Below are 24,863 nucleotides of genomic sequence, written 5' to 3'. Positions count from 1 at the left end.
AGTACCGCTGGGGTCCTGGCGGTAGTACCGCTATCCCTGGCGGTAGTACCGCTGGGGTCCTGGCGGTAGTACCGCTACCCTGGCGGTAGTACCGCTGTACATGTTTCAGCACGGCCAAGGAAAGCGGGAAAAACTTGGGCACATGACAAGTGAGTAAAAAGGGATGACTTCTAAGAAAAGGTATCGACTTGTCATTGTATATCCTCTCCTTTATACGCAAGAGAGGATGGAGGGGCGGTGGCCGAGGCCACCTATGTTTGAGACAATGGTATGACACCGCGAAGAATTATCCTTGGGTTCATGATCAATGCTCGTCTTTGAGGCACAAGTGCCATTTGACAATGGCTAAAGTGAAAGACTAGATTGATTTACGCATAATGGGGGGAGGGAGAGTTCATTGAGAGAACAACACTCCCCCTATGTCCATGCCTACATCTAGACCAAGATGGAATGTGAAGTGAGGTGCAATATGCCTAGTTTCAATCCACATTACTCGAATCAATGATATTTAGCTCATGCCTTAACTCCCGGAACCTTGCTTCATCAAGTGGCTTGGTGAAAATATCTGCAAGTTGCTCTTCAGTGTGAATGAAGTGAACCTCAATATCACCTAGCTTGATATGTTCACGGATGAAGTGATGACGAATATCAATATGTTTGGTTTTGCTATGTTGCACTGGGTTGAGGGAGATCTTGATGGCGCTTTGATTGTCACATAGAAGAGGCACTTTGTCACAAGTGACACCATAATCCTTTAAAGTTTGCCTCATCCATAGCAATTGTGCACAACAACTTGCAGCTGCCACATACTCAGCTTCGGTGGATGATAAGGAGACACAGTTCTGCTTCTTTGACGACCAACTTACCAAAGAGCGACCAAGGAATTGGCACCCTCCAGATGTTGACTTCCTCTCCACACAATCTCCAGCCCAGTCTGAGTCAGAATAGCCAACTAGATTGAAGTTTGCTCCTTTGGGATACCAGAGGCCAAAGTTTGGGGTATGAGCCAAATATCGAAAGATTCGTTTGACAGCCATGTAATGACTTTCTTTTGGTGCGGATTGAAACCGTGCACATATACCTACACTCAACATAATATCCGGTCTAGATGCACAAAGGTAAAGGAGGGATCCAATCATGGAGCGGTATACCTTTTGATCCACTGCTTTACCATTGGGATCACTGTCAAGCTTGCATCTGGTTGGCATGGGAAACTTGACCGGTTTGACATCTTCGAGCTCGAACCGTTTGAGAAAGTCTTGAGTGTACTTGGCTTGTTTGATGAATGTCCCTTCTAGACCTTGCTTAATCTCGAATCCGAGAAAAAACTTCAACTCTCCCATCATGGACATCTCAAACTTCTCAGTCATTAGCGCGGCAAATTCTTCATTGAATGAAATGTTAGGAGAGCCAAAGATAATATCATCAACATATAGTTGGCATATGAACAAATCCCCTTTAACCCTCTTAGTAAAAAGAGTGGGATCAATCTTCCCAATTTCAAACCCACGATCTTGTAACAACTCAGTAAGGTACTCATACCACGCGCGTGGGGCTTGTTTAAGACCATAGAGTGCCTTATTGAGTTTGTACACATGATTTGGGAGCTTGGGATGTTCGAATCCCGGGGGTTGTTTGACATATACCAACTCATTTAAAGGACCATTAAGAAATGCACTTTTCACATCCATTTGCTGTAATTTGAAGTTATGATGAGAGGCAAAAGCAAGTAGCATGCGAATAGATTCTAGACGAGCGACAGGGGCAAAGGTTTCACCGTAGTCGATACCCTCGACTTGGGAGTAGCCTTGAGCCACCAATCTTGCCTTGTTTCGAATCACAATTCCATTTGCATCTTGCTTGTTCTTGAATATCCATTTGGTCCCGATGACATTATGTTCCTTCGTTGGTCGTGGCACTAGATCCCATACTTGGTTGCGCTCGAAGTTGTTAAGTTCTTCGTGCATGGCCATAAGCCAATCCTCATCATCGAGCGCTTCCTGTACCTGTTGAGGTTCACAATACGAGACAAATGCGTGATGCTCACAATAATTCCAAAGTTGTTGACGGGTAGATACTCCCCTTTTTAAACTACCAAGAACATTCTTCATAAGATGTGACTTGGCTTTCAGCTTGTTCGCATTCTTGGCTGCTCGACGCTCCAAGAGTTCTTCATTAGATAACAGGGGAGCATCGACTTGTGTCTTTTGTTTGCCCTTGCGTCTTGAGCCGGTTGTTTGAGCTCCAGAAGGAAATTGTGAGACAGTCTCCTGATCACTTTGTCCTTCGACTTGAGCAGGTTCACTAGTTTGATCTTGTATTAGTGGTTGCTCTTGATCTTGATCTCGTGTTGGTTCAAGGTCTTGGGGCAGTGCTTGAGTGGGCATATCACCATTGTTAGGCAATTGATCTTGACCGAGAGCTTGATCAACTCGTTGAGAGTCTTCTCTTTGTTCATCGGAAGCGTGTGGGGCTTGTGGGGGTGATGGCTCGACTTGAGTAGAGCATTGTCCTTCTCCTTCGGCCATAAGGGGTTCCTCAATGGGGAGTATTTGACCAATCCCCATTCTTCTTATGGCTTCGGGAGGAATTTCATCACCTATATCACAAAGACCACTTTGCTCCACTTGGGAGCCATTATTTTCGTCAAACTCCACGTTACACGTCTCCTCAATTAGTCCGGTGGACTTGTTGAGGACACGGTAAGCATGAGAGTTTGTAGCATAACCAACAAAGATACCCTCATGTGCTCTAGAGTCAAATTTAGCTAACCGAGCTCCCTTTTTAAGAATGAAACACTTACAACCGAATACCCGGAAGTACTTGAGATTGGGTTTGTTTCCAGTTAGAATCTCATACGGAGTCTTGTTCAAGCCTTTGCGGATGTAGAGCCGATTGGACGCATGACATGCTGTGTTGATGGCCTCTGCCCAGAAGTTGTATGGAGATTTGAATTCTGCCATCATTGTTCTTGCAGCGTCTATCAAGGTCCGGTTCTTCCTTTCTGCCACGCCGTTTTGCTGAGGGGTATATGGTGCAGAATATTGGTGCTTTATTCCCTCATCACCTAGAAACTCATCTAGGGTATAGTTCTTGAACTCGGTGCCGTTGTCACTCCTAATCATCAAGATCTTTGCTTCATGTTGACGTTGCGCTTCATTGGCAAAGTTGATGACCGTTTGTTGAGTTTCACTCTTCCTTTTGAAGAAATATACCCAGGTATATCTTGAGTAGTCGTCAACAATTACTAAGCAATACTTTCTGCCTCCAAGACTATCGAATGTTGGAGGACCAAACAGATTCATGTGAAGAAGTTCCAATGGCCTCTTAGTGTAGATAAGAGTTGATGGACGATGAGCAGTTTCATGAATCTTTCCTTCAATGCAAGCACTGCAAACACGATCTTTAGCAAAGCTCACATTTGTTAGTCCACGAACATGGTCCCCTGTCAGAAGACTTTGCAAAGACCTCATATTGACATGAGCTAAACGGCGATGCCAAAGCTAGCCCACGTCAACTTTAGCCATTAGACATGTCGCAGTCTTAGTGGGTCGCTTTGAAAAGTTTACCACATAGAGACCATTTTCGACATGTCCAACATAGGCTACTTTAAGAGTCTTGCTCCTTAGGAGGACCACAGTGTCAATATTAAAGAATGTGGAAAAACCCATGATTGCAAGTTGACGAACGGAAAGTAAATTGTAGGCAAGAGACTCAACAAGCATGACCTTCTCAATAGACAAATCTTGAGAGACGACCACCTTACCAAATCCCAATACCTTTGACGAGGATGCATCAGCAAATTGGACATGGGTAGGCATAGATGGAGAAGGGTGCACATCCACCACTAAGTCCTTGCTTCCGGTCATATGATTTGTTGCTCCACTATCGAGCAACCATGACACCCCACCGGAAGCAAACTCCTGCAATAGATCAAGGCTTGGTTTTAGGTACCCATTTTTTAATGGGTCCTTTCATGTTAGAGACAAGGGTCTTAGGAACCCAGATAGCCCATTCAATATCTTCATCGTAGGAACCAATAAATCTGGCATAAACATGCCCATCACTAGCACAACATAACACATAAGAGGAATTGAGTTTGCCGGCTGTGTTAGTAGGAGCGGCTTTGCCCTTCTTGAGGTTCCCATAGTCCACCTTGTTCCTGTTCACCTTCTGAGTACCCTCACCCTCCTTGACAAAGATGTCCATGAGGGTGAGAGATCGTTTGCTCTTGTTCTTCCTTTTACCTTTTGACTTGGAGGTAAGTCCAATTCCTTCCTTTCCTACGACACCCTTTTGAGTGCTCAAGAGATCGTTCAGACTCTTCTCACCTTGTCTGCATGACACAAGGCCCTTCTCAAGTTTCTCCTTTAACTTGGCATTTTCTTCCACAAGATGAACATGCTCACAACAAGGGTTAGTTGCACAAGTATTATCAATTAGCACAAAGGGAGGACAAGTAGAGATCTCCTTGGTAAGCTTTGCTTGGAGTTGATCATGAGACTCTTTCAGAGCGGAATGAACACCTTTCAAGGCTTTGTGGGCCTTGTCAAGTATGTCAAACTCTTCTTTGAGTCTGTCACGGCCAACCTCAAGAGCATACTTTTCAGATTTAAGCATGCGAGTAAGAACAACATCATGATCCAGTTTCTTTTGCATTTTAGTGCAGTCATCGTTATATGACTCCTCAAGAGCCAAACGAAGAGTGCGCTCTTCTTCAAGAGTACTAGATAATTCGGCAATTTCATCGGCATAGTCACGACTATGTCCATGAAGCTCGGAGATGGTCTCCTCATGAGACTCAATAAGGTCAGTGGCCTCACCCAATTGTTCCAAGAGAGCAACAAAATGCTTCTTGGTTTCTCCCTTAATAGTGCATAGAAACTTATCAAGATCATGTTCATTAAGTTCTCCAACATCACTATCTTCTACACAATTTAACAATGAAGGAGTAGAAGTAATGTTGGTCTTAATGATAGAAGTTACCTGATTGGTACCTTTTGCCATGAGGCACTTGGTGATGTGGTTCTCGTTGGGGGCGTTGAAAAGAGACACCTTCTGGGAAGGGGTAGTGGCTATAGCAACAGTTGCCGTTGCCACTGTATCATCATCATCATCATCATCAGAAGGATACTCCTCCAGGGCCACCATTCCTTTTGGGTGAGGTTTCTTCACAAAGTTGTTCTTGATTGGAAATGATTTGGTTTTGTCTTTGCGAATGAGCTTGCCTCCATTGTCTTCTCTCTTCTCATATGGACATTCTGCCACGAAGTGACTCATGTTGTCACAGTTATAGCATGTCCTTACTCGTTGTTTGGGTTTGAAACCACTTGAGTTGTTCTTGTTGAAGGTTGGTCTTGAGTTCCTTTTATTTCCCCAGAATTGCCTTGATGCAAGAGCCATGTGCTCATGATAGGCATACTTTGTGTCTTCCGGGCAGCTCTCCTCTTCCTCATCTTCTTCTTCTTCTTCAAGCATTACTCTTGCTTTCAACGCAAGTTTGGGTGAAGCGGTTTTTGATCGGACACGAGCAAGTGCATTGTCGGCAGTTTCGTTCATGATTGACATTGCAATGAACTCATCCAACACTTCACTGGAAGACAAAGAGTGAAAGTCTGGCCGCTAACGAATGACAGATGACATGGCTTTGTTGAAAGGCATGATGGCTTTGAGAAACTTGCGTTTGACCCAAGTGTCATCCACATCCTTACTTCCATGATCCTTTAGTGCCACGGCAATAGCAGTCACCCTCCGATAGAGATCACGAGGGTCCTCTTCTTCCTTCATCACAAACTCATCGGCCTGATCAAGTATCACTTCATAGTTGGATCGTTGAATACTTGAGCTTCCCTTATACAACACCATAATATGCTCCCAACAATCCTTGGCCAATGTGAAGGGACGTAAGTGGGGAAGATCTTCAGGTGGCACAGCAGACTGAAGGATAAACAGCGCAGAGTGATTATATTGATTGTCTGCATCTTCTCTTGGAGTGAGGTTGCTTGGGTCATGGGGGTAATATCCTTGCTCGATAATTCTCCACAAGTTTGTTGAGCTGTGATTCAAATGAGACTTAATAGAAAATACCCAGTTAGCAAAGTCACCTTTCACAAGTTTAGGAGGAGGACCAACAGGATTAAGACGAGGTGCGAGAACGGGTCCTCCATAAGTCATGGGAGGTGGAACAGAGGCATGTGTTCCAGTCCCATCCTTTTCGTGAGGTGAAGCAGTTTGCATACCTTTAGCCGCTTCCTTAGAGGAGTTGGCCTCCGAATCGGAAATGGTGGGTTTAACCACTAAAGCCGGTTCGGGTGAACTTCTAAGACCATCAATTAATTCCTTAAGCATGGTTTTGACTTCGCTCGTCAAGGACGTCTTGAGGGCTGCCATAGCCGTATTCAAGTCGTCCCTTGTGACCGAAGTCAAGTCCATGCCCTCGGGTTGCCCATGGTTCACTTCCTCTTCGCCTTCCATACTCTTCGGGTGGTTAAACCCTTAATAAAGAGACGTGGCTCTGATACCAATTGAAAGGATCGATATGGTTGGCTAGAGGGGGGGGTGAATAGACAACGACCACTTTTTAATTAATCTTAACAAGTTAAGGTAAACATTATACGGGTTCACAAATAATATGACAAAGAGGTGACCCCTATAGAAACTATCAACAAGACCTATTAAGACAAGTAAGATATTGTAACAAGGAAAAGCAACTACAAAGTAAAGGTTAGAGATAACCACAAGTGGAACCGATGGAGACGAGGATGTGTTACCGAAGTTCCTTCCCTTTGACAGGAAGTACGTCTCCGTTGGAGCGGTGTGGAGGCACAATGCTCCCCAAAAAGCCACTAAGGCCACCGTATTCTCCTCACGCCCTCGCACGATGCAAGGTACCGTGATTCCACTATAGGTGCCCTTGAAGGCGGCGACCGAACCTTTACAAACAAGATTGGGGCAACTCCACACAAAGCTTGGAGGCTCCCAACAAGACCACGAAGCTTCACCACAATGGAATATGGCTTCGAGGTGACCTCAACCGTCTAGGATGCTCAAACACCCAAGAGTAACAAGATCCGCAAGGGATAGGTGGGGGGAATCAACTTTTCTCTCGGTGGAAGTGTGGATCTAGGCCTTCTCAACCAATCCCTAAAGAATCAACAAGTTTGATTGGCTAGGGAGAGAGATCGGGCACTTTTAAGCTTGTGGAGCAACAATGGAGCTTAGAGAGGTAAGAGATGGGGTTCCTCAGCTAGAAGAACCCTTTATATAGAGGGGGGAAAATTCAGACCGTTTTCCCACTCTCTGCCCGAGATCCAGCGGTACTACCGCTGGGAAGGAGCGGTACTACCGCTGCCTGGCGGTACTACCGCTGGGGCCTCCAGCGGTACTACTGCTGGAACCAGCGGTACTACCGCTGGCCCTTGGTAGTGTATAAACACTACTACCGCCGAGAAAGTCTTCGCAAAAGGGTCCTTCCACGAACTATCGCTAGGTAGGTGGAACAGGGCACCTGGAGCGGTACTACCGCTGGCCAGCGGTACTACCGCTGAACAGGGGCGGTACTACCGCCAGCCAGCGGTACTACCGCTGGATACAGCGGTACTACCGCTGGTAGTCGAGCGGTACTACCGCTGGGACCAGCGGTACTTCCGCTGGGGACCATTTTGCCGAGACGCAAAGAACAAACAGGCGAGGGCCGCTCCAAGGATAAAGGAAAGGGAGAAAATAGAGGTGTGCGTGTGCAAAGATAGATTCCACCCAAACCTTTCCACTACGGATCCCCTCTTAATAGTACGGCTTTCCTATGACTCAAATGAAGAGAATCTAGGATAGCGCCGTGCTTCTGTTCCCGAAGAGAGGAGTCGTGTCGTCTTGTGCCGTTGACGAATGTTGCCTGAAACCTTGACACACACGATTAGTCCTGTATGGTACTGTCATCAATCACCAAAATTACTTACGCATAAATTATGCCTCAACATTCACGCAGAAGGAGTTGAACCTCAAACACATGATATGGCTAGAGTTGATCAAGGACTATGACATGAAATTGCATTATCACCCAGGGAAGGCAAATGTTGTAGCACACGCCTTGAGCCGTAAGAGTTATGTGAACACACTCATAGCGGGAGGACTACCCCAGGAGTTAGCCGATGATCTCAGAGAGCTCAAATTGGAGATAGTTCCAAGAGGATTTGTAGCAATGCTGGAAATTCAGTCCACCTTGACCGAAATGATCCGCGAAGAATAGAAATCAGACAAGGAGATAGCTGAGATAAATCAGAGAATGAATGACGGGAAGGCTAAAGGTTTTCGTGAGGATGAACACGAAACTTTATGGTTTGAGGATCGCATCTATGTGCCCAATGATCCTGAACTCAGGAAGTTGATACTCCAGGAGGACCACGATTCCCCGTACTTGATACACCTAGGCAACACCAAGATGTACCTGGACCTGAAGGAGAGTTTCTGGTGGACAGGAATGAAGAAAGACATTGCCGAGTTTGTAGCAATATGTGATGTTTGTCAGAGAGTAAAGGCCAAGCACCAGAAGCCAGCGGGATTGCTTCAACCTCTGCCGATACCCGAGTGGAAATGGGAAAAGCTTGGTATGGACTTCATCACAGGATTACCCAAGACCCTTCGGGTTATGATTCTATTTGGGTTGTGGTCGATCGTTTGACCAAGGTAGCCCACTTCATTCCCGTGAAGACTACCTACACGAGTGCTAAGCTGGCCAAGATATTTATGACCAGGATTGTATGTCTGCATGGAGTGCCGAAGAGTATTGTGTCAGATAGAGGAACTCAGTTCACGTCCAAATTCTGGCACCAACTACACGAAACCTTGGGAACAAGATTGGAGTTCAGTACAGCTTTTCACCCTCATACTGACAGATAGACCGAGAGAGTCAATCAGATTCTGGAGGACATGTTGAGAGCTTGCGCACTAGACTATGGGTCTAGCTGGGATGACAATTTGCCTTATGTCGAGTTCTCATACAACAACAGATATCAGACCAGTCTGAAGATGGCCCCTTTCGAAGCTTTATACGGAAGGAGGTGCACAACACCATTGATGTGGGATGGAGTTGGAGACCGACAACTTTTTGGTCCCGACCTTATCCGAGATTCTGAAGAGAAGGTCAAGCTGATTCGTGACCGACTCAAGATAGCTCAGTCCAGACAGAAGAGTTATGCTGACAGCAAGCGCAAGGAAGTAACATACGAAGTGGGAGACCGAGCATATATTCGGGTGTCTCCACTTTGAGGAATCAAGAGATTTGGTGTGAAAGGAAAGTTAGCACCCCGATTCATTGGCCCCTACAAAATTCTTAACGTAGAGGCGAAGTTGCATATAAACTGGAATTGCCGGAAGGATTGTCCGGAGTTCATGATGTCTTCCATGTTTCCCAGTTGAAGAAATGCCACGCTGAGATGGCTGATATTCCGTTGAGAGATACAGTGCCCCTAGAGGCCATACAACTTGACAGTGAACTAACGTATGAGGAGAAACCCGTCAGGATTCTTGAGACTGCCAACAGAGTTACCCGTAGCAAGATCATCAAGTTCTGCAAGGTGTTGTGGAGCCATCACACCGAGGAAGAAGCCACCTGGGAACGAGAAGACGATCTTCGTCGAGACCACCCGCACCTATTTTCTAGCCAACCCGAATCTCGAGGGTTAGATTCATCTTAAGGCAGATAGGTTTGTAACATCCCAAATTTCCTAATTTGGAATGTTTTACAATTGTAGCTAAGCATCTATGCATATTGAATGAAATAAAGTTGGCATTTGATTTCTTTCAAAATTTTCTTTTGCATTTCTATTTTTGTTCGTGCAAGAAGTGCCGGGAAATAAATTCTAGCAAGCAAGAAAGAGAGGAGGAATATGACCCTCCAAAACCACGGGCATTTTTTGAAATGTTTTGAGCCAAGAAAACCAAAAATTTATTGAGAAAATAATTGCAAAAAGAAAATAAAGCCTTTAGGGGTTTTTCTGAAAAAAAAACTTTTTTTAAAAGTTTTTAGTTTTGTCTTGGAAATATGTTCAACGTATAGATATTTTTTTCTCAAAATTTTGGTATATAATACCCTTATTTTTTGAATTTTATTTACTTACCTCTTTTTCGTTTTAGTTTCTGTTTTAGAAAAATAGGAAAGGAGGTTTTTTTAGTTAGCGCATCGGCGTCGGATAAGGCCACCTGGGCCGAATCCTTTGGCCAGATCCGAATCAATTTGGATCGGTGACCGATCCTTTCTCCCCTCGCCCCTCCTCTCTCTGACCGTGGCCCCCACTAGCTGATCTCCTTCCCCCTCGGTCGCCTTCTTCCCTTCCCGCCGATTCCTTTCCTACCCGAGGCCGAGACCTTCCATGCTCACCAGAGCCCGCCCCGATCCCGATTCCCTTCCCTCCCGAGCCTCCCCTCTCTCCCCCTATATAAGCCCTCACCTCCCCGCACCCCGAGCCCCCCGTAGCCGCCCCTCCTCGCCGCCCCAGCCACCCGACCCTCCCTGCCTCGCCGGAGCTGAGCTCCAGGAAGCCCATCCCGGCACCCTGCCGCGCCACCGCTCGCCTCCCCGCACCACCCGACGCCGCCAGGAGCTTCCCCATCGCCGCCGCATTCCGTTTTTCCACCAAGCACCCGAGCTCCTTGCCCCGCGCCACCGCACCGCCTCGCCGGAGTACTACCCAGACCCGAAACTTCCCCGAGCTCGTGGCGTCCCTCCTCGCCACCCCGGACCTCTCCGACGCCTCCAAAGGACACCGGAGGTTCGCCGCGTCCCCCTGGTGCTCTCGCCGTCGCTGGAGGACCACCGCCACCTCCCTGCTCGCCGAAGTTGAGCCCAACCGACCCCCTGTGAGTTCATCATCCCCTTCCCTACCTCAGCCGTTCGATCTAAGCCAACGCCTGAGATTAGACTAGAAGATACCACTTCGGTTCTTTTAAAAGAACCGACGGTTCTTTTTTCTTTAATTAGTGAGCCAACGCGGTTTGTTTAGTTATCGGTCATTTGCTAGTTAGCCCCGCAGCACACAACCCCAGAGCCAATCAGGAGCTGCCACCTACCCCTTGTTTACTAGATCTAATTTTTCCTTTTTTCAATTTTAGTTAGAAAACAGAGAGAGTTTCAATTTTGTTTTCCCTATAACTTTTGATCTAGAGGTCCAATGAGGCTGATTCTTTTTCCAGTAGATCACAATTTTTCTGTAGTTTTCGAAAACATATTATTTGCCTATGTTTGAAATTTCAACGTTTGAATTAGATCAGATTTAGTTCAAATCCTGTTTTGCTTATTCCACGAGTTTAAAAATAGGTTTTAATTTGATTCTTTTTGCTGCTGCTTCCTAGTGATCATGTCTTTCTGTAGTTTAAGTTTTATTTATTTTTTAATATTTTTAGTTGGGGTTTTATCAAAAACAGATTCTCTTCTGCTTATGTGAATTGATTTTCTTCACTTTACGTAATGGTGATTATATGTTAGTGATGTTATTTTGTTTGTTAGTGATTGTAGTACTTATTGTGTGTATTTTTTGTTTGTATCGATAGATCACCCGGAGTGCGAAGCGTGCTACTTAGAAGCGCTTGATCACGACAACTATCAGCAAGGCAAGTCATTTGATCATGTATTACCTATGTTTATGCATTGTAGTTATACCTTTCTACACCCAATTGCATGCTGATTAGGTACTTGGAAATATTGGTTACTTTTTGTAGTATCATGTGGTAGGCATCCAACAACGACAAACTTTACTTTGCTATGCTTGTGTAGACGGGGTTCTGGCTGAGAGTTTATCACGAGTGATGCGAGAATAATTTACTAACTAAGACCGGTTAAGGCAAGACTTTTCAAGACCTCGTGATGCAATGCAACTATGGTTGAAGGACGGTTTAGATGGGCTCCCTCGAGAAACCAGTGGACGACCCGGGATGCATGGGGAAGTGCCATGACATCTTGCGGAAAGCTTCACCCAGGCTCGAAGAGATGGACGGAGGCTTCAAGACCCAAGGCTTACCTGCACAGCCACAAGTCATTATGGGCTCTGTCTTGGTTGGACAATGCGGCAACTCTGGACAGGCGGTGCTAGCAGATGTAGAAGAACGGTAGGATTGGATGGGCACCGACAGGGATCAGAGGGACCCGTTGAAAGACCATGTTTTGATCATCCGGTCTTCAAACACCCTGAAGTGCGAGGACATACCCGGAGGCGATCAAATCTTGTGGGGAACGTGTGCAAAACGATGCAGAGTACCCAAACCTAATCGATTAGCCGTATCCACCGTCATGGACAACTTGAGCCGAAGGCATTGAAATTTTCTTGAACTCTCAACACAATTTAAAACTGATGTGGGAATTATCGACAACTCGGGTACGAGAATTGGTTGGTGAAACCATCTCGTTAACAACCAACAACGTAGTAACATTTTTGCTTTTAGCCCTCTCTTGATGTAGGAGAAAACTTGCTTTTCGCTAAAAACTTATAGCCCCACCTGCCATATATGCATGTAGAATAGATGATTATTATTTCACCCCCTCTCTTTGATGACTTGTTGGCATATTCCATATGCTGACCTACATGGCTGCAACGTATCATGTTGCACAGTATTTTTCAACCAGGAGTGAGGCTACGGTCTACGCTCGGTGATATGCCTTGGAGTCGGATGGACTCGTCTACCTTTGAAGCTTCCGCTAGTCTTCGTTAGTTATCTCATGAGATGGCCTTCAACCACTTTATTGTAATTCATTATTGTAATACAGTACTCGATATGAGATCTCGATTAATAAAGTTGTGTGATTGAACTCTCGATATATACATTGATGTACTATGTGTGCACCAGCATGATCTTGGGATGGTATGGAAAGACCAGAGACTTGGCCGTTTCAGGTCAGGTCGCTACACGCAAGACTAAGATCCTCGAACAATGGTGTCCGGTGATCCCGCCCTAATACCTTCGTGAAAGCTTCAGCCTCCTTTGCCATGAACCCTTCCTCATCAACTTCTTCATCGGGATCGTCATCGTCCGACTCGGATGGATAGCCACATGAGTACGGAATAGAATGGTCCATTGTCTCTTGCAAAATTTATTTGTCCAAATCACCAAGGCTATTGTCATGGAGAACAGTATCATCATTCTCATCATCATGCTCATCATTCTCCTTTAGCAATGGTTCATGTTGGATCTTCGAATTCTGGGTCCTTGATTGTTGTTTCAAAAGAGGTTTAATGTTGGCCTCTTCATTGATGCGTGGAGGACTTGCTTCATCAATCAGGGAGGCAACCCGGTTCAAATCCAAGTGCAAGTTAGGATCATTTATTTTTATGGCAAATAACTGTAGAGCCTTGTCTAGTGATTCGGCCACCGTATCCTTGTATGCAAGCAACGTTGCTCGGAGTTGACACACAAGGTCTTTCAACCAACGTGCATTCCGAATCCCACATTATGCCTACCATCAGACTCAACAACATCACTTAGGTCCATCCTATTCAAATCTTTTTGGACTTATTCCAACAATTCAGCATAGCTAGGACAGAAATCGAACACCATGTCAAGCTCATCCGAGTCCGGATCAATATTGCCTTTTGAAAAGGCATCCTTGTCCACGTGATGAACATAAACACATGTTCTTCCCATTCCTAAACAACACAACATACAATATTATCTATAAGCAATCATCCAAATACTACAAAATATGCTTAATAAAAATAAAACCTATTCCTAACATCCAAACATCCATAGTCCTAACCCCATCTTACCCCTAACCCTAACACAACCATAATCCAAACATCCAAACAACCCTAATCCTAACCCTATCACACCCATTATCCTAACATACAAACAAATGCAACAATATCATATACATCCCAAATTTCATGAAGAACTAGGGTTTCCTCACATTTGCAAAGAAGTCACCAAATGAATTTTTTTGGGGATGAGAAGGAGGGGAGACGAAATGCCCGGACCAAACCTTCAGATGTGTTGATTTGGGGAGAGATTTGAGAAAGGGGGCGACTTCAACTCGAGCTGAGAACACTCTCTGATGAAGGGGCGAATGAGGAGGGGGGTGAGGAAGGGGCCGGCCCGTGGCTACTTAACTGAAGGTGTGGCACCTAAAAACTCGACGCCACACTGCAGCATTTGTAACACGTGAGCCTCAGGCGTCGCACTGCCGGGTGATGAGGCCTGCAGTGCCAGCGTGGACAGATGTATGACGTCGTCGGCTTAGACGTCACATAGTGCAATGTGACGCATAGGCGTCGAACGCCACATAAAAGGGTTAGCTTGATAAAGAATTTCCGCGCAGGGTTCAGTTTGCGAGTTCTTTCAGCCTAAGAATCAGAATTGTCCATTTTGCTGAAAGTGTCGGAGTCCTACATGGCCGTCATACGGACTCACGCAAAGCCCTCCTTAGTTTGTTTCCAGTTTATGAGAATACGATAAGGTGACGATAAAATGAGTCTGAACAACTTGAACCATACGGACACACGGAGGTACGTTTTCTTGGGGCCGCTGGCTGGCTGGGAAATCGAAGAGGAGCAACACCACGGAAGAAGCCGCGGGCAGGGGCACCAACCCAGGCCAGGCCAGACACAAGAAAGGACGACATAGAGATGCACACTAGACGACACCCACTGACCCACACCCACACACGACACGACGCTACCTACCACGTGAACTGTCCCGCCAAAGCCAAAAAAAACTCCCCTTCCCCCCTCCCCTTGTCGTCGTCTTCCCTCTTCACCTGACCTGCCCCTCGAGCCTGCCACTCTGCCTCTCTTCTTCAATAGAAAATCCATTGCCACAAACCAAAACGGACTCTTCTTTTTCTACACATTCATCATACCCGCGGCTCATTTTTCTTGTTGTTCTGTGCCCGTGCCCGTGCCCCATGGACTATGCAAACATGAATAGTTTCGGCTTGAACAAGTTACGACTACTTCACAAAAATAGTTAGCAGAGTAATAAACCAAGGATAAAAGCACGGGCGATACTAGAGACCACCAGTGCAATCACGCCTGCACGAGCAAATCAAACAAGGTAATCTCGTGGCCGTGGCCGTGGCCATGCCATATCCGCTAATTTGATCTGCAACACTGTGCAAAAAGGAAGCTACTCCCTAACACCAACCAGCTCCTACAAAATACTCTATCAACAAGCATAATCGACACTGCCCTGTCTACAAGAACGCGTCCCAGACGAAGCAGTACAACGCCAGCCAGAGGAGGGAGCCGCGGAGCAGGACGGCGGCCGAGCTCGTGCTGCCGGTGTGCTCGAACTGCAGCGAGTCCACGGCCAGCGGCATGTTCTCCTGGTCCGGGCTGCACCGGGGCGGCGGCGCCGCGCCGCTGCCGCCGCTGACCTTGGAGTGGCTGCCGGACTCGGTGGGGTGCGCGGTGTAGAGCATGGCTCGCAGCACGGCGGACACGGTGGGGATGTACACCGTCTTGTTCTTGGCCAGCAGCCACGTCAGGCCCATCAGCTGGCAGTCCAGCCCCAGCATCCGGCGGGCGCGGTCGCCGCCGGCGACCTCCCGGCTCACGTTCCCCTTGACCTGATCAAACACAAGTAGATATATACCACACAGGTTAAACTCCTCCCTCCCTCACTCGAGCGAACCCTGAAGAAATGCTCGCATTTAATGTATTCCATGCAGGGACGTGGATGCAATGCAGTTGTTGCGAAGTTGGTAGGTGTTTTCGCTGTTTCAGAACTGATTGTTACCACCAACATCTGGCTTGCCCCGCTCACCGAAATCCTCAATAAATGCTACCCATGCACGACCATTTACTTGATCATGCCCATGCCCTCGAGTCGATCTTCTAGTTCTTGCAACAAAATCTCAGTACTACAGAACAATGTCAAAGATTACAGCTTCCTAAATTGATGAACTGTCAGTACAAGACCACAAGTACAGGGGTGTGTGCCTTCTTCACTGTCTAGTTTAAGATGCCAATGTGGATGCGCGACAAACAAGTTAAGGACAAACTCTCTTGAATAATTAACAACTTTCGATGGCGCAGGTTCACGTAGCAGCAGGTCGTTAACAGGCTAAATGATTCAATTCATCATTGCTATGGCCTATGGCATTGGACCAAGAAATCGGGCATTGCTGTCTTGATACTAGTATGGCTTACTTTCCAACACTATGGTACAAGACATATGGTCCTGTAATTGAGTACTACTCGTAGTAGTAACTGGTAATGCTAAGTAGTAACATTGTCCACAGCTGGAGCGCAATCCTTTCACACACAAGATACAATCAAGTAGCTAATGATTAGTGATCAGCTCAAGAACTGGAGGAAGCCCATCTGAGCATGTGAACCAATAATGTGACCAGAAAGGGCCTTTCTGTGTGGAAAGGGGGATCTCCTGGATGTCAAATGGGCTCTTTCTGCTCGATAAAAGAAGATAAAGCACACGGAGAAAAAGGCATTGCTCCTAAGTCCTAGCTAGTGCCGCACTTAAGCTAACGACTAATTAAAATGTAACTACTGATGATGAGATATAATGAAGAGCCCGAAGATAATTAAAATGCATCAACATGATGAACCCTTGAAGAAGTACTGTGCTACTCTGTGCGTGTGGTGGATTTTAGAGCACAAATTAAAGGAAGAGATAGGAGCAGGAAAGCTGGAAGGGAAAAAAGGAGGAAACCTTTTGCAGGGACTGGACGCAGCGGGAGCAGCCGGCGTAGGATGCGTTGCGGCAGCTCTTTTCCAGGTCCTTCACCGCGGCGGTGGGCGTGGCGTTCCTGGCGGCGGCGCCGACGGCGAACGCGGCGGGGCAGCGGAGCGAGCCGATCTGGTGGAGCCGGATGCCGCAGAAGCAGATCACCGTGTCGCACGTCGCGTTGGGCCGCGGCAGCGCCACCCCGCGCTTCTCCAGCGCGGTGGCCAGCGCGTCCACGCACCGCTGGTTGTCGTAGGGGACCATCGGGCCCTCGTCCCCGTCCAGGCCCTCGCCCGCGAGCGCCGGCGCCGGCGCAGGGACGGACAGCGCCGTGCGCGCGTGCGCCGCGAAGAGCCAGGCCGCAAGGACGGGGCAGCAGCGGCCGCGGTCGAGAGAGCCCGGACCGCCGCCGGCCCCGCACGCCGCAGCCACGCCGCCGAAGAGCTCCGCGGAGAGGTCGAGGCGGCAGGGCGGGGAGGAGGGCGCCGCGGAGGCGTTGGCCGGGGATTGCGTCTGCGTGAGCGGGAACGAGGAGACGTCGGAGGCGCGGACGGGGGCGAGGAGCGCGATGAGAACCGCGGCGGCCGCGATGTGCACCGACATTGCCACCGGTGAGGAGGTGGCGGTGGCGGTGGGCAAGCGGCGAGAGGCGTGGGACTGTGTGGCACTGGCACTGGGGTGGGGACTGGGTTTTATACAGGCGATAGGCTATGGAGGGGGGATGTTTGCCTGGGGATTTTTCGGGGCTGGAGATGACAAAAGGATGCTATACAACTAGTAGGAGTATAATATACGTACATGCCTGGAGCGAGTGTACATCGTATTTCTGTACTGTAGAATCATATGTAATTGGGAGGACAAGACTGAGCTGAACGGTGCAGGGAAATTTTTACGAAACAATTGGGTGAACTGACGTCGTGCAAACACTTTTTTTTAAAAGAGGTTTACAATTAAAAAAAAGTTACCATGTGTTTCAAAACTACATTTTCGTAATGAAATGGGGACCGTCTGACCCTTTGGTCCAAAAAAGAGAGGCTATAATGTAAAAGAAATGCTTTGAAATTATTTTGAATCAAAGATATTATGAACACATGGGACCAAGCTTGCAAGCTTTAGTATTCCAATCACGCAATCAACACAAGAGAACAATGTGTTTTCCGAGCTGCTCATTATGACTCGAAGCACTTCGAGTACCGATGAAGAACCTCTCAAAAAGTGATCGACACCGGCCGCCGGTTACTGACCCTGTTTGGATACTCTAACTTGATTAGAGGTTAGAGTTAGATTCTAATCCTGAACTAATCCTAAACTAACTTTAAATAAAGAGGTGTTTGGATGGAAGGTTAGATTGTCAATAAATGCACCTTTTCCAATCATTTGACTCCTTTATCAAGGATTTGGTATGGTGGAGGTAGAGAGAAAAGTAACTTTTTATGGGCCCAACCTAATTCTAACCCAAATAAGCATCTCTTGGGTGGGTTAGTTTTTTTGGGTGGGTTAGATGAATCTAACCAACTCTAACCCTCCCTGTTTGAATGTTTTAGGGTTAGATTGGTCCAATCTAACCAACTCTAACTCTAACTCATGGATCCAAACAGGGCCACTGTGTGGCGAATTCGTCATAGAGGGATTTGGTCATCAGCCATTCAGTGCTCAGATAAGTTCTTTTCTGCCATGATATGATGAGACAGCCGGGTCAAGATCTCGAAGGATGGCACTGCAGTACTGCTACGCTACCTAAGCACAATGCGGAATCCTCCAAACACAAACAAGAAAAAAACGAACGGCATAGCCATGGGGAGCAGAGGCGAGGCGCGTCAGGTAGAATCATTTCTATCCTCGAATGAACAAGTGCACAATGGTTTGGGTCCTATCGATGTGAGGAAAATGAAACCCTATCTTTGCCAAATTTGATAATGTCATTTCAAGATTCGTATTTTAATCCCCGTGGATCCGGCCCGATAAAGAAAATACAACCCAACTATGTCTTCAAACCGGTCCTATACATTCACGATGTCCGACATCCCGCAAATCGAGCCCGTATCTAGGACAGATATGACTATTTTACATCGCATCCAGTCTTCTCCCTCTACTATAGCCGATGGTTGATCCGCCGCAGTTGGCCGTTATGTTGAGGCCATCGGATCCGTCGCCTACACTGCGATGGGCGGCGTCTTTCTCCAACACCGGACTGGATGGCTCGCCGGAGTGGCATGATGGATCTCTCTACCTTGATCGACCTGGCATATGCTTCCTCCGCGATGGCGACGGCAAGATCGTGGAGGGGCGACATCTGCGCTCCAACGAGAGGATCCAAAGAGGGAGTGATATGGTGCTTCTCGACTGTGTCGTCCATGTCGGCGTCCGTGTCTATCCGGATCGGCCGCGCCTGACGCTGGCTCCAGGTGCTCTATCATCGGGGGCGCGATCACCCTCGATCTCTCTCTCCCCGTCGAGCTCTGGATCGCGATTTCAAACTTTAGCGGACACTGATGAGGAGGCGGACGAGAACTCGAACGAGGGCCGTTTGGCCAATGAAATGGTGAATACTGTACTCGACGATGATGTTGTTGGAGGCCGAGTCGATCCCATGCAAGAACCCTAGTCGGTAGTGCGGCCTAGGAGGAAGAATACGGATGCAGAGCTTCTGTAGGAGTTCTGGAACGACGTGGGATTCCCTACGCCGGCGTCCAAGAAGTGGGAGAGGGGCGGCTGGAGTTCGACAAGGGTAGACAATGTTCTTGCTCACGATTATTCGCTTCCATGCAGGGATGAGATGCGTGCTGGAGGAGCTGCTTCACCGGACGTGTAGTGGCCATCGCCGGCTCCGACATGCTGCATCGAAGCATCTGCATGAGACCATGGAAGGGGCCTCTACCACGGCCCAGGATAACGCCGCCAGCGGCGTTGGCTGTGTTCCTGCCGTACTCTCGAGCGGATGCGTCATCGTCAACGGTGACCAGTCAAGCGGAAGAAACGGGCGCTGTTGTTCAAACGACCCCGCATCATGTTGCATGTGTTTGTGATCGCACTGATCGCGGCACTAGCATTCATGCTTGATTGTGCGGAGGCTCAATCGAAGTTGCACCGAACTAAGAACGTGTTGCATGCTCATGTACCCAGCGCCAAAGTAGCCACACAGGCCGTGTGTATGGGTCGTACGCTGAGGAGGACTGACATGTTCGAGCACGGGGTCCTGCGGCACCCTAGTTTTGTGTGTGTGGTTTCGCATCTTCACTACTTGTCTTCCCCGCTGCCGCTTTCCTACGCTACGGTGTTTTGCCGATCAACCCCTCACATGGCTGGCCGGAATGGCAACCCGGCCAAGGGGGCTTCACCAGTGGGACAAGCACATGCAAATCCAGGACACTCTACCGGCTTCGGCGTCGCAGATGGTCCTGTGCGTTTTCGTGCAGCGCTGGCCTCCAGCTCCAACGCTCCTCCTTCCACCCAGCGAGTCACGGCCCCGCCGCCACCACCGGTCATCTTCGTTGCTGCCAACTGATACGTCTCCATCGTATCTACTTTTCCAAACTCTTTTGCCCTTGTTTTGGACTCTAATTTGCATGATTTGAATGGAACTAACCCGGACTGACGCTGTTTTCAGCAGAATTGCCATGGTGTTGTTTTTGTGCAGAAATGAAAGTTCTTGGAACGTCTTGAAAATTTACGAAGAATATTTCTGGAAAATATGAAAAATAACTGCGCAAAGATCCACCGGAGGGGATGGGCTAGTGGGCCACAAGCCATGTTGTCGCGGCCCCCCTAGCCGCGGCAACCAAGCTTGTGGGGCCCACGTGGCTCAGCCACCCCCAAACTCAGCTCTATAAATTCACTTTCGTCCCAAAAAAATCAGAAGAGAAGATTTCATCGCGTTTGCGATACGGAGGCGCCGCCACATCCAGTTCTTCATCTAGAGGGCAGATCTGGAGTCCGTTTTGGCCTCCGGAGAGGGGAAATCGTCGCCATCGTCATCATCAACCTTCTTCCCTCTCCAATTCCATGAAGCTCTTCATTGTTCGTGAGTAATCTATTCGTAGGCTCGCTGGGCGGTGATGAGTAGGATGAGGTCTATCATGTAATCGAGTTAGTTTTGACGGGGATTGATCCCTAGTATCCACTATGTTCTGAGATTGATGTTGCTACTACTTTGCCATGCTTAATGCTTGTCACTAGGGCCCGAGTGCCATGATTTCAGATCTGAAATTATTATGTTGTCACCAATATGTGTGTGTTTTAGATCCGATCTTGCAAGTTGTAGTTACCTACTATGTGTTATGACCCGGCAACCCCGGAGTGACAATAACCGGAACCACTCCCGGTGATGACCATAGTTTGAGGAGCTCATGTGTTCACCAAGTGCTAATGCGTTGGTCCGGTTCTTTATTAAAATGAGAACCTTAATATCCCGTAGTATCCTTTTGGACCCCGCTGCCATGGGAGGGATGGACAATAGATGTCATGCAAGTTCTTTTCCCTAAGCACGTACGACGACGCACGGAATGCATGCCTAGATCACATTGACGAACGGGAGCTAGCCACATATCTCCCCGTGTTATAACTGTTGCATGATGAATATCATCCGACGAATCACCGACCCATTGCCTACGAGTTTTTCCCACTGCTGCTGTTACTTGTTTTGTCTGTTGCTATTACTACTGTCGCTACTGCTGTTACTTGTTTGCTCTGCTGCTGTTTCTACTGTTGCTGCTACTGTTACTTGCTTTGCCTCGCTACTGCTGCTACTCACTACTGCTGTTACTCGCTACTGCTGCTACTTGCTACTGCTGTTACTTGCTACTGCTCCTACTTGCTACTGCTGTTACTCGCTACTGGCACTACTTGCTACTGCTATCACTACTACTGTTCCTTGCCACTTCTGTTACTCGTTACTCTGCTACTACCCGCCACAATACCTTTTTTCTCACGCCGTTGACGGGAAAGAATATTTCCCGTCCACGGGCAACTTCTGGCGCCATTGATACGACAGTTAGGAATAGTCTGCGTTGTCAACAGATCGTTCCTGACACCGTTGTTATCATACTACTTTGCTTGCAGATACTAATCTTTCAGGTGTGGTTGAATCTGACACATTCAGCTGCTAATACTTGACAATATTCTTTCACTTCCCGTCGTGCGAACCAACAAATTTGGGTTGAATACTCTACCCTCGAAAACTGCCGCGATCCCACGCACTGGTGGGCCATTGCAAGACAATTGCTAATTGTTGAGCAACTGGGAGCAGTTCTTTTCTGGCTCCGTTGCCGTGGAGGCATCAAGTCATGAATAGTTGCACGTCAACAACATCTTTCTAGTGCCGTTGCCGGGGATTGCTAGCAGCATTTTTCTGGCGCCGTTGCCGTGGAGGCATCAAGTCAGGAATAGTTGCACGTCAACAGCATCTTTCTAGTGCCGTTGCCGGGGACTGCTAGCAGCATTTTTCTGGCGCCGTTGCCGGGGAAGGATAGCTATATTCTCTGAGTCACTTGGGATTTATATCTGCTGATCACTATGAAGAATCTGAAAGATCCAAAAACCAAAGTCTTGACCTCAACTACGAGGGGAGGTAACGAACTGCCATCTAGCTCTGCACTTGATTCACCTTCAGTTATGAGTAAGTTTGCGACACCACCTCGTGCTACAAATATTTATATGTCACCTGTGCTTGATGATTCTTATGATGCTACTGCTAGAGTTACTATGACTGATACTGCTAGAGATGCTATGCTTGATACTGCTTTGCCTGATGATGCTAGAGATGCTATTTTCCCTGATGATGCTATGCTTGATACCGCTAGAGATACTATGCTTGATACTGCTAGAGATACTACTTTGCCTGATATGCCACTAGGGGTATTCCTTGATGCTCATATTGCTAGAGTTACTACCAATGCTCGTGATGCTTCTGAAACTGCCGCTACTATTGAGATAGAACCTGCTTTTGCTCCTGCTAGATCTAGCTCTCCTAGATATGAATTGCCTGATATACCCGAGGGTTACGTTATGGAGGGAGAGATAGCTGAGGATTTTCTTGCATGTAAGGATGCCTATGACGCTGAGAAATTACTTCTCAAGTGGAAGGAAAAATCTCTGAAAGCTAGGATGAAATACGACCCGAAGTTTGCCACTTCACCTATCTTTATCACCGATAAGGATTATGAATTCTCTGTCGATCCTGAGATAATCTCTCTAGTCGAATCTGATCCTTTCCACGGTTTTGAGTCTGAGACGGTCGTAGCCCATCTTACCAAACTACACGATATAGCCACCCTTTTCACTAGTGAGGAGAAGATCCGCTACTACTATATCCTTAAGCTGTTTCCTTTCTCTCTAAAGGATGACGCTAAATCCTGGTTCACTTCTCTTGCTCCTGGATGTGTGAGTAGTCCCCAGGATCTTCTGTGTGAAATATTTCCCTACCCATAAGAAGCAAGCTGCCTTGCAGGAAATATACAACTTTGCTTAACTCAAAGAAGAGAGTCTCCCACAAGCTTGGGGGAGGCTCATCCAGCTACAGAATTCTTTGCCTAATCACCCTCTTAAGAAGAACGAGATACTTGATATATTCTATAACGAACTTACCAATGCTTCTAGAGACCACCTAGATAGTTGTGCCGGTTGTGTTTTTAGGGAACGAACTATAGAACAAGCTGAGACTCTACTGAATAACATCTTGATCAACGATAATGCTTGGACTATTCCTGAAGCACCTCCTAAGACAACTCCTAAGAAAAGAGGTATTCTATTCCTCAATCCCGAAGATATGCAAGAAGCCAAGAAATCTATGCAAGAGAAAGGCATTAGATCTGAAGATGTCAAAAATCTACCACCTATCGAAGAGATCCATGGTCTCGGTAACCCGATACAGGTAGTAGAAGTAAATTCTCTGCGTAGGTTTGATGAGAGAGATATTCCTTCTGACAAACTTGCTAGCCTATGCTTTGATGAATTTGACAACTTTGTTGCCAAACAAAAGAGTTTCAATGATTATGTTAGCAGACATTTGGAACAAAGTACTCGTATGCTTAGTCATTTAAGTGCTTCTGTAGACAGAAATGTCAATGATCTGAAGCTTCTGAGTAAACATGCCTCTATGATTACTACTCAGGTAGAACAAGTACTTAAAGCTCAGAATGACTTGCTCAATGAATTAAATGACAACTCTGTCAGAGTCATTACTAGAGGAGGCAAAATGACTCAGGAACCTTTGTATCCTGAAGGCCATCCTAAGAGAATTGATCAAGATTCTCAAGGAATTAATGCTGATACACCCAGTCATCCTAAGGAGAAGAAGAAGGATGATAGAAACCTACATGTCAGTTCACCAAATACTATCACACCTGAAGAATCAAATGATATTTCTGCGTCTGATGCAGAAACACAATCTGGTGATGAATATGAACCTTGTGACAATATGGACAGCGATGTTCATAATGATGCTAAACCTAGCAATGATAAGGATGTCGAGATTGAATCTACGGTTAATCCTGATAACCCACAACCTAAGAGATACGATAAGAATAACTTCACTGCTAGGAAGCATGGTAAAGAAAGGGAGCCATGGGTTCAGAGACCTATGCCCTTTCCTCCTAAGCCATCCAAGAAAAAGCATGATGAGGATTTTGAGCGCTTTATTGAAATGATAAGACCCGTCCTTCTGCAGATGCGGTTAGTTGATATGCTCAAAATGTCTCCATATGCCAAGTACATGAAAGATATCGTGACCAATAAACGGAAGATACCAGATCTTGAGATCTCCACCATGCTTGCCAATTACACTTTCAAAGGTGGAACTCCTAAGAAACTTGGTGATCCCGGAGTGCCCACTATACCTCGCTCCATTAAAGGAAACTACGTAAGAACTGCCTTATGTGACCTTGTAGCCGGTATTAGTGTTATGCCGCTCTCTCTTTATCATAGACTTGAACTAGATAAGTTGAAACCCACTGAAATCTCTCCGCAAATGGCCGACAAATCAACTGCTTTCCCTGTCAGCATTTGCGAGGATGTGCCTGCTGTGGTTGCTAACACCACTATCTTAACAGACTTTGTTATCTTGGATATCCCCGAGGACGATGCCATGGCTGTTATCCTTGGAAGACCCTTTTTAAACACTGCAGGGGCTGTTATAGATTGCAACAAAGGCAATGTCACTTTCCATGTCAACGGTAATGAGCATACCGTGCACTTTCCGAAGA

The 24,863-nt window shown here is 47.0% G+C and overlaps 1 protein-coding gene across 1 annotated transcript; it reads right to left on the bottom strand.

The window, feature by feature from the left end:
* Positions 1–14,907: 14,907 nt before the first annotated feature.
* Positions 14,908–17,368, bottom strand: LOC123429867 (uncharacterized GPI-anchored protein At4g28100-like). Its single transcript, XM_045113843.1, has 2 exons — positions 16,651–17,368; positions 14,908–15,547 (listed from the first exon to the last, which is right to left on the bottom strand). Exons 1-2 carry the CDS (start codon positions 17,266–17,268, stop codon positions 15,173–15,175), a joined length of 993 nt encoding a protein of 330 aa, XP_044969778.1. The 5' UTR covers positions 17,269–17,368; the 3' UTR covers positions 14,908–15,172.
* Positions 17,369–24,863: the final 7,495 nt, after the last annotated feature.

The sequence above is a fragment of the Hordeum vulgare genome, chromosome 2H, assembly GCF_904849725.1.
Source record: "Hordeum vulgare subsp. vulgare chromosome 2H, MorexV3_pseudomolecules_assembly, whole genome shotgun sequence".
NCBI lineage: Eukaryota > Viridiplantae > Streptophyta > Magnoliopsida > Poales > Poaceae > Hordeum > Hordeum vulgare.
Note: the sequence above shows the minus strand (reverse complement) of the source record. Positions and strands in the feature narration are given on the sequence as shown.

Bases quoted from the DNA above. Each gene is read 5' to 3' on its own strand.
- LOC123429867 (XM_045113843.1), bottom strand. From the start codon at position 17,268: ATGTCGGTGCACATCGCGGCCGCCGCGGTTCTCATCGCGCTCCTCGCC. The intron at 15,548-16,650 runs GTTTCCTCCTTT...GTGTTTGATCAG, and splicing joins GCGTCCAGTCCCTGCAAAAG to GTCAAGGGGAACGTGAGCCG.